This window comes from Argiope bruennichi, chromosome 1, assembly GCF_947563725.1.
Source record: "Argiope bruennichi chromosome 1, qqArgBrue1.1, whole genome shotgun sequence".
Classification (NCBI taxonomy): domain Eukaryota; kingdom Metazoa; phylum Arthropoda; class Arachnida; order Araneae; family Araneidae; genus Argiope; species Argiope bruennichi.
Genome location: NC_079151.1, coordinates 101,055,935 through 101,069,177, shown reverse-complemented (window position 1 = coordinate 101,069,177; position 13,243 = coordinate 101,055,935). Strand labels below are relative to the sequence as shown.

The window sequence follows — 13,243 nt, the reverse complement described above, 5'->3', positions numbered from 1 at the left end:
AAGTCCAGCTACTTTCAAAATTAATTGCCACCAATTCTGCCTGCAAATCAGAATTATAAGGGACTAATTTTAAACAATGGTCTCTAATTAGTTTATTATTTTTAAAAATGAACACTGCAGCCCAACCTTACAGTCAAATCCAGAGCCGCCATTGTGCACCTAGAATTCAGAATCTTTGATATTATGTATGCCAGGGTATTCTGGAAATCTCAACTTGATTGTGTCAACTTGTGGGCAGGAATTCTGGATGATTGTCCCTTGAAGCCACCGGAATCAAGCAACGTGTCTTGTTTTACAGTAACACATCCTTCCGGAAATGTTACTAAATGTACTAGATGCAGTGCAGAAAAACATTTAATTCATGGACGATGGTGCCCCTGAACATTTTCCTGCATTCTGCACAAATGCATAATCATCCGATATTACATACTGAAGGACAAGCTTAAGCGAGGTCCATTGATTGGTCTCCATATTCACCGGATCACAACCGGTGACCTTGTGACTTTTTCCTGCATCATTTATATATGATGCTTATGGACATAACAGATGGTCTCATAGCGCGGATTATCGTCAATGCGGCAAAATTCAAAAGTATGCCTGATATCTTCAAGCGCTTCGTCTTAGCAAAATCGTGTTAGGTCGCTCAAGACAGTTAATAATGTCAACGATGGCCAATTCAAACATTTCTTGTAATAATTAATAAAATCAATTACTTGTAGTTATTGTTTTTTTTTTTTTTTTTTTTTTTTTTTTGTCGTTTCAACGTGACGTCAAAACATACGAGCGTTTTTCGTGATTTTCACCCTCTGAATTTGGTTTGCGACATCATGTTCGATTGCAATTTTTGTTCCTCTTGATATCTACTAATAACACTGGAGCTTACCGATACATTAACAGAATACATTATGCAGAAAGTATGCGCAATTAGATACATATATACATATATATATACTACTACATATATACATATATATACACTACTACACACACACACATATATATATATACATACACTATACAGAAAGAATGGGCACGTAGATACATACTACATATATACATTTTCAACTTCAAATAACATGTTTATTAAATATGTACAATGACTTTCAAAAAAAAATTCACATATTTTATTTTTTATTAAAATTAAATTAGTAACGTATAACCATAACTTGCAAGACATAAAAGAAGATATATTTAAAATTTTACCAACTTTATTATAACTTAATTGTGACTATTATATTTAAACTGTAATAAATGATCATTAAAATACTTATTCCAAATAATAAAATAAAACATTGTAAATATTTTCCGAATCTAAACATAAGAAATTGCTTTTCATTAATTTTGTATTCAAGTAAGCAAAACCAATTCAGGAAAAATAATTTTCATGTACGTGTGTGTGTGTGTTTTAACTTCGATTTATTGCAACCCGGAAGGCATTTGTACACAGAAAAAACGATAAGAGATACGTCAGTCTGCATCTCGCCACAAGAGCAAAAGAGGCAGGAATTTTTCTCTTCAATGATTCTACTATGAGATTTTGGTAGCGATTTTTTTGACGCATATAGACTTATGAAAGGGAATCTTGGTATCTTTAAAAGAATGTAAGCATTAGATATAGGTATAAAAAATGTATGTTTCAGGTTTATTTCTTTGCTCGGAGCGTGAGAAAATGCTTAAATCATCAGTTTTCTATACGTGTAGAATTAATTAAATAAAAAGTAGGAATTGCACACACGCACACGAATGCAAGCACACACACACATTATATATATATATATATATATATATATATATATATATATATATATATATATATATATATATATATATATATATATATATATATATATATTGCTCTATAAGTAACGTATTTTTTTTTGTGTGTGTGTGTGTGAAAAAGTATATAATATGCACTTTTGCATCCCTCTTACAGAAAAACCATATACATGTCATTGACATTAGTTAATTAAATTTTCTGTATTTTCAGTAGAATTTATTTTAATAAAATCTCCTCAAGTGTTTGTCAGTAAATATTTAAAATAACATCCTTTCCTTCGTATGTTTTACATATAATATGTTATATATTTAGGACTTCTAAAAATTAGTTAAATGATTTTATTAAAATTATTTATTTGTTGGTCATTTAAAATCTTTGGATAAGAATTAACTTTAAAAATGTTGATATTCCTGTTTCTGAATTGTAAATAATTGTTTATATGTCATTACTGTATTGGATTGAGTTTGTTTATATTATTTCCAATGTGCTGATAGTCCGAAATTAATTCCTATTTTCAGGCTTAATAATAAAATACATGCATTTGCAAAACCTTAATTAAAATGAGTACATATCTTGTCTATATTTTCCTACAAAGAATTATAAAAGCAGCAGGGGAAGTGTACTTCCCACCAAATTCATCAATCTTTGTATGAAGTTATATAGATTGGCATCATAAGTTCTGACAAATTTTTCAATAGGTCAGAAACTTAGGTGCTTCAGTTCCTTATCTCACATGAAATGTTGTATCTTGATTTGTTACTTAATTATTAATTAACCAAATTAATTAATCAATCAAATTAAATTTATCTAATAAGCTAGATGAATCACTTTTCCAAACCCAATTTAAATCTCAAAAATATTTTAATATACGTGACTAGAGTAAATAGCTTTTAAACTGTGTATCTTGACTTGATATAGGGTCACAAAACTTCTTGTAAAATCTTGTTCCATATTCTTCAAAATTTTTAAGCAAATGTTTGTAATTTGACTTACTAATAACGATTTGGGTAATATTGAGTTAAAATTTTCTAACAATTATTGCTAATTAATATCTCATTTTCTTATTTTTCATCAATTATTGTATCTTAGCAAAATATTTCTTACATCAAATGAATTGCAAAAAAAAAAAAAACGTTTCTCAGGGGAAAACAAGATTTCGAGAATGGGAATTAATGAACTCCTAATCAGTAAATCAGGGCTATTTTAGTCATAGTTTGGACTAAAAGAAATATGAAATGAGTTAGTTCAACTCACTCGTTAATGTTACAGACTGTGAAGGCCGGCATTTCCACTTCAGAAGGTTGAACCACTTCAAGCTCTACAGTCGATGGATACTGGAAGTACATCTCCACAAATTTCCAGCTTTGCACCAGGAACCCGACTGCCAGAAGAATGCGAAACAGGAAACGAGCCTTCGTTCTCCAGAAGCTCACTTTTCTGAACTTGGATTCCATCAGTTCGTCCTCAGTCCAAGAATTTTTGCTGGAGCAGAGAGGTGACGGAACGATTGAAACTGGCAGAACACATTCTTCCGGATTCTTCGGATTCAGAGGTTCAAGCTGCATGGTTTTCGAAGAAAATAAGATCAGCTAAGACTAATTCAAATATAAAATCTGAAGAAAAATATTAATGATCTTATTATTGATGAAGAATTCTTTTATTTCTTTCGTTCGTATTGAAATCTTCTTCGTTAGTTCTTTCTGGATGTATTTCTGATATTTTTCCCTAGGTTATATAACACTTCATGCACAAAAAAAATTATGTATTTATATTGTATTTCTAAGATTTATACTGTTTTTTTAAATATTTTAATACATACAAACTTACCTTTACAAGCATCTTGAATTAATTCCAAATCCCAAAATGTAGCAAAATATTTCCAGTATTACATTAAATTAAATTATTCCAAATAATTCCGTAATAATTCCAAAATTATAGCAAAATAAAATTTCATCCATACAGTTTGATTTGTTAAAAGAAGCATTTGTTCTAGAAACCTCTTCTTTCTTGACATACAAAAAAAATATTTGAGTTTTTTTTTTATCATTTCATTTGGAATTAATTTAGTAATTATTTTTAGAAATCTAAATTATTCATGCATTCAAGCTGTTTGCTTTACAATATAGTAATACTGAATTATGGAAATTTTCTACTCCATAAACATTCCAATTCCTTCCTTACATGTTTAGCAATAATTTTTGGAATATTCTTTCAAATAACTAAGTAGTACATTTACTTTTCTTCAAATCGATATAAAAAGTATTCAAAAACATATATGAGCTAATGAAGCAGAAAAATAACTACTAATGGTTATTTAAAAATTCTGGCAATTACCTGAAAAGAGAAAACTCAAAAAAAAATTCTTTGTATGTTAAATAAAAATGAAACGAATCTTTGTAAATAACAACTAGCAAATTATCTCTGGCACAGTAAAACGACAACAAGTTCTGTTGTCTTTAGGAATCCTTAATCATCTGTTACCCCTGCCAGTGCCAAGCCTCCAAACTTTATTGAAAAGAGGCATTTTCATTGGCTTATCAAGGGAATGCCTTCATATTATATCGATTAACAAAAAATAACACTTTTTATTGTTTCGCTTCTGAGAACTAATGACAAGAATAATGTCAAGTAAAATATGCAAAGATGGGTTTCCTTTTAAGGTTGCCAATTATCACGCACGTGTCTACATCTGCTGCTTCTAACTCATCAAATTCTTGCAAATAAAAAAAACAAAAGCAAATAACTCACTAGAACCACCTGCTGAGCCCATCCGTTCGATTTGCATCGTACGATGTGTATCGATCCTTTTCTTCAACTGTATTCGTACACGAGAGGTTTCAATAACAAGCCAATTATTTAAAACAAAAGTTCTACGCATTATTTACCAATTAATTATTAGTTAAAATTATGGTTACGTGAGTGATGTGAATGTTTTCTTGCTTTAATCAACATTTAGTTTGCATGTAAATATAGGTCTATTTCTGAAGATAAAGAATTATACTTTGTACTTCAAAGACATTTATTAATTTTTACTTTTTCATCATGCTTATTATGAAAATAGTTTCGCTTTCATTATGTGTTGAAGTACTATTTTCAGTTAATGACGCTTGAATATTTTTTTTAATTTTAGCTATTACATATTATTTTCAAGAGATTTATAATTTCATTAATTATATATTTTTACAAGGTTTTTATTTGGGAAAGTTGTGTCTTTACCATATTAAAATAACGGTCTTTTAACTGATGTCTTAGATTCGGAATTAAGGGGAAAATATTCAATGTCTAGTCTGTTATTATGTTTTAAAAGAGAGTTGCTACTCAGATATTATTTAGAATTCAATTTCTTTTGTTAAAAATCTTCTCATATCTTTTTATTCTATTACTCAACATTCGTTTCAGAACCAATGTTTTTTTTAACCTGATAATATCTATAAGCTGACAGAATATAAGCAGCTTCATAAAAAAAAATACTTCAAAACGTTATCCGTAGAGGACCATTGAACCTAAAGCTATCCAATTCGCCAATAGTTTTTTTTTTAAAATTCTCACTAAAAAAAAAAGTTTTTAGAAATTTTAGTTAGATTTTTTATTTTTAAAAAATTAATCAAAATTTAAAATGTTTTCTTCAATAATTTCTGAGAATTATTACAGAAAAACTATTTTTATATCAAATTAACATTCAAACTTGAGCTCTTTCGTAATGCCAATTTAGCATAAAATATTCTTCCTCTAATTTTAAATCAGTTTTATAACATTATTCGTTGTTTTAGTTACTGAGCAACACTCATTAAGCTGCTATTGTATACAGTCTTTCTGTACCTTATGGCTGCTGCATAATGAAGAGAAAATTTTAAAAATAAAACAAGAATACATGAATCGTGGCTAAAATATTATCATGCTATGAATTTTTGATCTAGAAATTCGAATCTTCCATTTTTTTTATATAATTTTTAAATTATTGCTTCATTCTAAAAAATCATTGATTTCTGAACCACTATTTCATACTTCAAGTCACTGTATTGTCTTGAATGATTATTTTACTCGTATTTAATGATTATTCCGAGTGTATTGTATTTTCTACCATTTGTTAATAATTTCTCAATTACTACATATGGAAGTATCTTGTAAATGTAAAATTGCTTAACACAGAAGTTCAATACATTATTTAAAGCACTTCTTATCAGATAAAAAAAACACTCTTTTAGAGAAGTTTTCTTGTGTTCTTTTCTATTTTATATTCATGAATGCGAATTAAACTAGGATGAAATATAGTTACCATGAAAAAATTCGACTTCATATTTGTGGTGAATCTTCCTCGGTTCGAAAAAACATTTTTGGAATTATTTCTATTTGCCCGTGAATATGTGAACGATCAAATGTACGAGGAACTAAGGAAATAGAGATTGGTTTTTAGTCTTTTCATCAGAATGCAGATATTTTGTGAATTTGATTCGAAATAAATCAATGTCTTTCTTTGTGTGTGTGAGTACGTCCGTTTATGCATATATGGACGTATGTTATGTGACATAATTCTTGTAAACTGCACTTCTCTTTCATTACGCTTTTGTTTATTAACCCATTTTATTTCAAAATTCAATATAATCTTATATAAAAAAATATCAGCAAAGTGGATGGAAATATAAATTTCTACTCAAATATTTATTCACACATTCTTTTAAGGTGTACATACACACTTAAAACTTCAAAAATCATTCAAAATATCGAATATTTTTTTATTGCTTCAAACTGTTCTCTGATCCCTTAGCTTTCAAACAATACCAAGATGTTCTCAATATTCGGAATATTTCTCGAGTTATAATTATTTTTCTTGAGGGACTTTCACTAAAAACTCTAGTTTCAGTATTTTTTTAAACTCATTTTATGAAGAATGATATTTTTTCACTATGTTGCTTCATTCAAACAATCATAACTGAACAAGAAATTGACCAAATACAATTATTTATATATGGAAATAATCTGTATGAAACAGTGGATGTTTTGTGCCTCAATCAAAGTTGTATTTATAGAAATAAATTTTTAATAGCTATTTAAAAGTTAAAATTACAGAAAAAATCTCGCTTTTCTTATTCATCGTTGATGAAACGATTATTAAAAAAAACTATATACTTTTATAACTTGATTGAGGCAGACACCATGAAGACTAATATTAGGCATAATTCCCAACTAGAATTGTGTGTCTGTACAAATTAGAATGTAAGATATCATGTTTAAAAAATATACTAATTAGCACATTAAATATTAATTAATTAATTAATAATTAGTGTAATATGGTTTTTTCTCACTGAAATGAGTTTAAACATATACTAAAGACCTACTGTGAAAAAACTGGATTTTTAAAGTTATAATTTTAAAAAATCTTCTAGTGTGTACGCACACCTTAAAACTCTCTAGTTTTATTTTCTTAAATGAGATATTCGTTTTCAAATTTCTGCTGTGTTTCGTAACAAAGTTGACCTTTTTCCAAACCAACTTACTTAATGTTTTTCTCTTCTATGCAGTCACATACTACTTCTTTAGAATGTTCTAAATATTTGCAGGAATTTATTTAAATGTTTTATAATTTTTACATAAATTATTAATCGCATAAACCTTGTATCATAATATGATGCGTTAAATAAAAATATGGAATCTTTAAATTCTGCAATTTTGTTTCCATCTTTGCCTAATAATTTCTATAAATGCAATTTTTTAATCTGTAATTTGAATAGGACAATTAAAATAGAACAAAATATGCAGAAAGAAAGTATTGTAACCATCTGAAAGAATTCAGCATTCAAATTTTTTTCAAATTCTTCTGAATTTTTAGGTTTTTAGTTTTCAGGACTGTTAAAATTCTTTTTAATCGTTTTTCTGTCTCTTTGTCTAGTTAAAATGAACGGGATTACACTAAAATTTAATTATCTTTACGGTTAAAGCTTAGCATATCTTTACTTCCATATTTTAGATAAACATAGACGATTCTTATTATTTTTATTTACCTTTATTTTTTCTAAATATCCTAAAACTTATTCATTTAGTTTCGTTAAAAGAAATGGATGTATTAAAAATATAATTTTTCAATAAACTAATGCTAATAATTAATTAAAACTTAACAATTAACCCTAGAATGCATGACTTTTCATTTTTTAAGAGAAAAATATATGTATTTAAAATAGCTGCATATAATTTAAGAAAATTATTTAAAAAATTTTAATTTGTTTTTTCTGGTGAAATTTTAGCAAAACAATTGAAATGTGCCAATTGGCTACATTGGGAATTAAACACTATCCCAGTAACATTAATCACGTTATAACAATTCTGCAATAAAAATAACAGTTTATTTTTACCAATATATTTTTTACCATAAAAATAAAATATTTTGATAATAATTTTAATGGTAGAATTCTTTATACAATAGACGTCTTGGTATTTTCTAAGTTTCCAGTTTAAATTCAATTCTAGTTCCGCTCTTATCATATGTCAGTGTTTTCTGCAAATGTTTATCAAATACATTTTGAAAAAAAAATTTTAAACACTAATTTTTGCCTTTTGGAACAGTCATGTGAAGTTTATAAATGGAAATAAAAATGTGTTGCCAAATGGCTACATTGAAGGATTAACTAACGAACTATTAAATGTTTGAATAAACAATAAATTTCTTAAGCTTTCCTGTTCACTTTAAAATATTTTTTTATTTTCTAACCCGTTAAAAATAGAATAGGGAACAACGGTTGAACAAGGAAAGAAAGAATACTTCTGAGAATAAGCTCTGGAGTGTATTTATGTCTTGAAGCGTAAACTTAAGGCCTTTTCTGTGGAACCTCACTTTTCTTCAGACTAAATAAATCTTTTAAATAGTAAACTATCTAAAAATAAGAGTCTTTAACCTTTCTTATCCTTATCTTTATTATTTGTATTTCACGCAGGCTTCTAAAGTAAAGAAATTTCTTAGAAAACGCAAATGTATTCTTCCTAGAATATCTTTACAACGGCAACCATAAATATGATTATATATTATTTGCGGGTATTAAGATAATGAAACTACGTTATTTGTATATGAAAATAGTAGTTAAAATATGTTCCTTTTCTATGAAGCACCTTTTAGCTGTTTAATTCAAATTCTACTCTAATAAGTTAAGAACAATTTTGTACATTTCTAAGTTATATTTGCTGTTCAACTGTTTTTTAATCAATTATTCGTTTTATTGCCGTTTCGTATTTATACTAAATTATAAATGCAACGAGATTTTAAATTTAAACAAGCTTTAATTTAATTATAAAGCTCAATGTCGATGTCTATTATAAAATCAAAGAATATAATCAAAAGTTAATGTGTAATAAAAAAAATCTTTCTAATAAGTATAGATTAAATCTAAAGAAGTTTTAATATCGATCAACTATACATCTCAATAAAGTTATGGTTGTTAATTTTGTTTCTTTCACTTTACTCTAAATTTATTTTACTAAGATAAGTAATTGCGTTGAAAAGTCTATTTTTTGTGAAATTTAGAAATTTTTATATAATATCCTTAATATTTAAGAACGTTTCTTTAGAAAAGCGCAAAAGTTTTATTTCTAAGTCTATTTTAAGGGAAAATCATAATGATTCTTATAATTTTGTTTGCATACGTTTTAATACCATTTTACATCTTTAGATGCTAATTTTTTCAAATTCTGATCTTTGATAGAATTTTCTTACGAAAAAAATTAAAATCTAATGCATATAATTTATTCAAATTTAGTATGCTAATTTCTTAATATATTCTGCAGTTTTTGAATTCGAGAATAAGAAATGTATTCATTTTGAAATATTTCATAGTTCTTTTAGTGCTTCCCAATATGAAAAAAAAAAAAAAAAAAAATGAAAATTTCATGTTATTGATCAATCGAACCCCAAGATTTAAAGAATGAATAGAAATAGAGCTTATTAACTAGTTCAGGAACTAGATAATAGATCTCTTAAGCTATCAGCAAACTTTTAAAGAAATCATTTGATACACCTCTAATCTAGAAGATTTTTGCTTTATACTTCTTTTTAGCCCCCCCCAAAAGCCCTTTCTTCTTTTTTTATGCGCGTTTGTCACTTAACAGGTACATTTTGGTTCCAAACATTTTTTTCAATGCAGAAAATTGTTCACCATCTATTCGAAATTAGAAGTCTTATAAAATAATTTTGAAATGTAGTAATTTTAAAACTCATCTTAAAATATTTGAACACATTTTTCTAGAACAGCTCAAAATATTATGCCAGTTTCATTTATTTTTTATCACTTTCAAAGTCCCACTTCTGTCATTTTCAGTTCAAATCCCGTTTGAATGCTCAATATTCTTTCTATAATCAGTCCGGAAGTTTTCTAATTCGGTTCACCAATAGTCCAGAATTTTCAAAAAGTTCAGTGGGAAATATTAAAGGCAAAATAAGCCACAATGCGGGGATGCGAATTACGTTGGGGCTATATAAACAAGGCTAATGCTCAGATTTTGAATTTTATTTAATAATATTAAGTATATGCTAACCTCTTTCAGTGACCAACTGTTCATCTACATCTCTGTATTTAAAATGAGCTGTTTTTGGCGATTAGTTGCTTCGCCGAAATCGAGCGAAGCAACTAATCGACAGCGAATTATGTGACGTAAAATTTCATTTAATCTTTTTTTAGGTACCTAATCTTTAATGTTTAACTCAGCCAAGTGCTTTTAAATTTCAAATCTTAATAGTTGTGTCCCTCGCACTGTTTTAAAGCCATTATATAGTTTTAGTCATTGTGTTATAAACTTTCCTTTTTTTTTTTTTTTTTTTTTTCTTTTCAGTTAAAATTTGAAGCTTTCTTTCACACGGGTAGAAAAATATTGTCATCTTTAAAAAATTCGCTCTCGGTATTTTGATTATCTCAGCCTTTAAAACTTTCTTGAATCTGAAAGTAAATAAATATTTGGAATTATGACTTTATATATGTGTGAGAGTGAATGCAATGATAACTCAGAAAGCCAAATAGATAAAGTCATTCGCCATTTTATATAGATTTGTATCAAACTTTGAAGCATATCCGTTAAAGATGAAAGATACTTTACTGTCAAGATTTTCACTTTTATTCGATATAGTTACATTGTACTTTCTAATTTACAATATAACTATATCGAATGTATTATTATATTAGTATAACCCTTTGAATTAATATGTAATTGTATTTGTGTAACCCATCTTGCCACTAACGTCGGAAAAAATATAATATCCCTTTTTAAGTATTTCTTTTTTAACTTTATGTTGTATTTCATGCCAAAGTAAAATATTATATTCATATTTAGTTATTGCTTTTATTTGCAAAAGTCCATCAAGCCGTCTAGAGTTTTCCTTAAAAATACGAGAGAAATCAGTAAATTCACAAAGCAATCAAACTGATGCTATAGATTGGATAATTTTTATTATTCTAAGACATTAAAAATTATATAAGCATTACATTATATTTGCTTTGTGATTGGTAGATAGCAAGTCACCTGATCCCTGACATTTGAGGTTTATTTTGTCAGTATTGTTTGAAATATTCAATGAAAATTATTATTACGTCGTATTAAAAATTTATATTATACTTTTTAGTGAAACTGCGACAAAATAAAGGTCAAATAAAGCTTTAATTAACAAAAGAATTTAAAACAGTATTATTTGTTAATTCTGCTTTTAAACACATCGTTTATGGCAATATTCATTAATGGATAGCTTTCAGATCTGTTACTTTTTTGGAAATTTTTCGTCTCCCTGCTAGTAATCGTTTGATACCTAAGGAGTACGCATGTTAATCCTCTTTGCCTTTTTTAAATAGTAATGGGACATCCAGCGATATCAGATGAAGAAAAAATGCTAGGAAAGATCGAGCGAGAATTCCACCAATTTGAAAAGAAAAGCTGACCATGAAGTTACTACGTTGATGTAAAAATTTAAAAACTGAATCCATATTTAGATACTGACATGCATGATTCGATGACAATATCGGAGTTGGCGGACGTAAAAGAACAGAGCGCGAAGTCCCCTAGTATATATATGATTGGATTTCTTCCAGATTTATTGCAGCATTTGCTTAAAGAGGAAAATCTTATATCGCTTTGTAAAGATTTATTACATGCTCGTACTTCAGAAATTTTAAAGATAAACTTTGAGGTGAAATTTCTTTGAAAGCAGCTACATAATTTTTTTTCACACGATACAAATATAAGAAGAGGATGCTCCTAAAATTTATTGTAATGTCCTTTTCCGGTTCACTGGAAAATTCTCTTGTAGTGATATATCCGAAAATCTCTTTCACTCTCCTTTTCCGGTTCTGGGGTCACAAATAAGTTACACTGATGTCACTTTTAAATGCAGTATTACGTTCAGGTAGCCATAATATGGTGTCCTTAGATAAAAAACACCGATCATAATTTTGAATGATATCGATAATTTCATGCAATAGCTTTGGTAAGTAATATTTATAAATCGTGTATTTATCAAATGTAAGTTCTAGTTGTTGCTTTTTTAAGTCCCCTTTGAAATACATGTATTTTTACGTCTTCAATATTGTAAAAAAGAAAAGAAAAATAAATGTCTTATTGAAAATCAGGGGGAAATTGTTTGACACAGTTTAATTCTCACGGAATATATTTTTAACCTTTGATTCAATTAATTCAATAAAAATAAAAGGGCGACAATAGAAAAAAACAAATTTAATATGCTTATAATATCATATTTTAAAGAAACAGTAAATGTACCACTGAACAATTAATGAATAAAAAAAATCATTTAGTGCATATTTTTTCTTGCTTTCACATCACAATCTGGTTGTATTTTTCACTTTAATTACAAAATTCAAATTCAATTATTTGAATAGGAGTTTTATTCAAGATTTTTCTTTAAATCTTTGTTTCATTAAATTTTACTTTTCAGTAAACATTTCCCTCTAAATCTTCAACAAAACGTAGATGCACCAATTTATTAAATTTAATGGTGCTATAACTACATTTAATTGCTCTGCTACAAGCAAACAATTAAAATTGAAATATACAAATAAGAAAAAAAAACATATTGAGAAGTATCTCTGCAATAAAATTATGAAGTAAAGCATATTTCAAGCAGGTATAGTAGAATTATCTCTTCTTTTCTGAAAGGAGGTAAACTCACGAATATTCGATCTAATTCGTAGACTAAAGCTTGATTTTAAAAAATGTTTAAAACGTGAAGTTGTTTTTTTAAATAACTTTTTACAGATTACTTATATTCGATACCTTGTAAGTGACAGAAACCTACTTAATCCAAATTATTGCAGATTCTATATGATCTCACTCTGAATATATAATATGAGAGAAATATTTTATAAAGTTTATTTTATTTTCATGACATCTGGAATATTAACTTGACTTAAGCATGTTGACTTAAAATAATTTATTACATAACATTGGAGAAATAATTATTATATAAAACAAACATAACAAGCATCA

General features: G+C 27.4%; 1 protein-coding gene across 1 annotated transcript in view; it reads right to left on the bottom strand.

Moving 5' to 3' along the window:
• The window catches only part of LOC129973857 (degenerin mec-4-like), a 32,674-nt gene extending 28,429 nt beyond the window's left edge, over positions 1-4,245 (bottom strand). The window contains exons 1-2 of the mRNA XM_056087520.1: positions 4,112-4,245; positions 3,032-3,336 (exon numbers count right to left, since the gene is read on the bottom strand). Of these exons, the coding sequence (XP_055943495.1) occupies positions 3,032-3,231 (200 nt within the window). The 5' untranslated portion in view covers positions 3,232-3,336; positions 4,112-4,245. The remainder of the gene's footprint in view (positions 1-3,031; positions 3,337-4,111) is intronic.
• Positions 4,246-13,243: the final 8,998 nt, after the last annotated feature.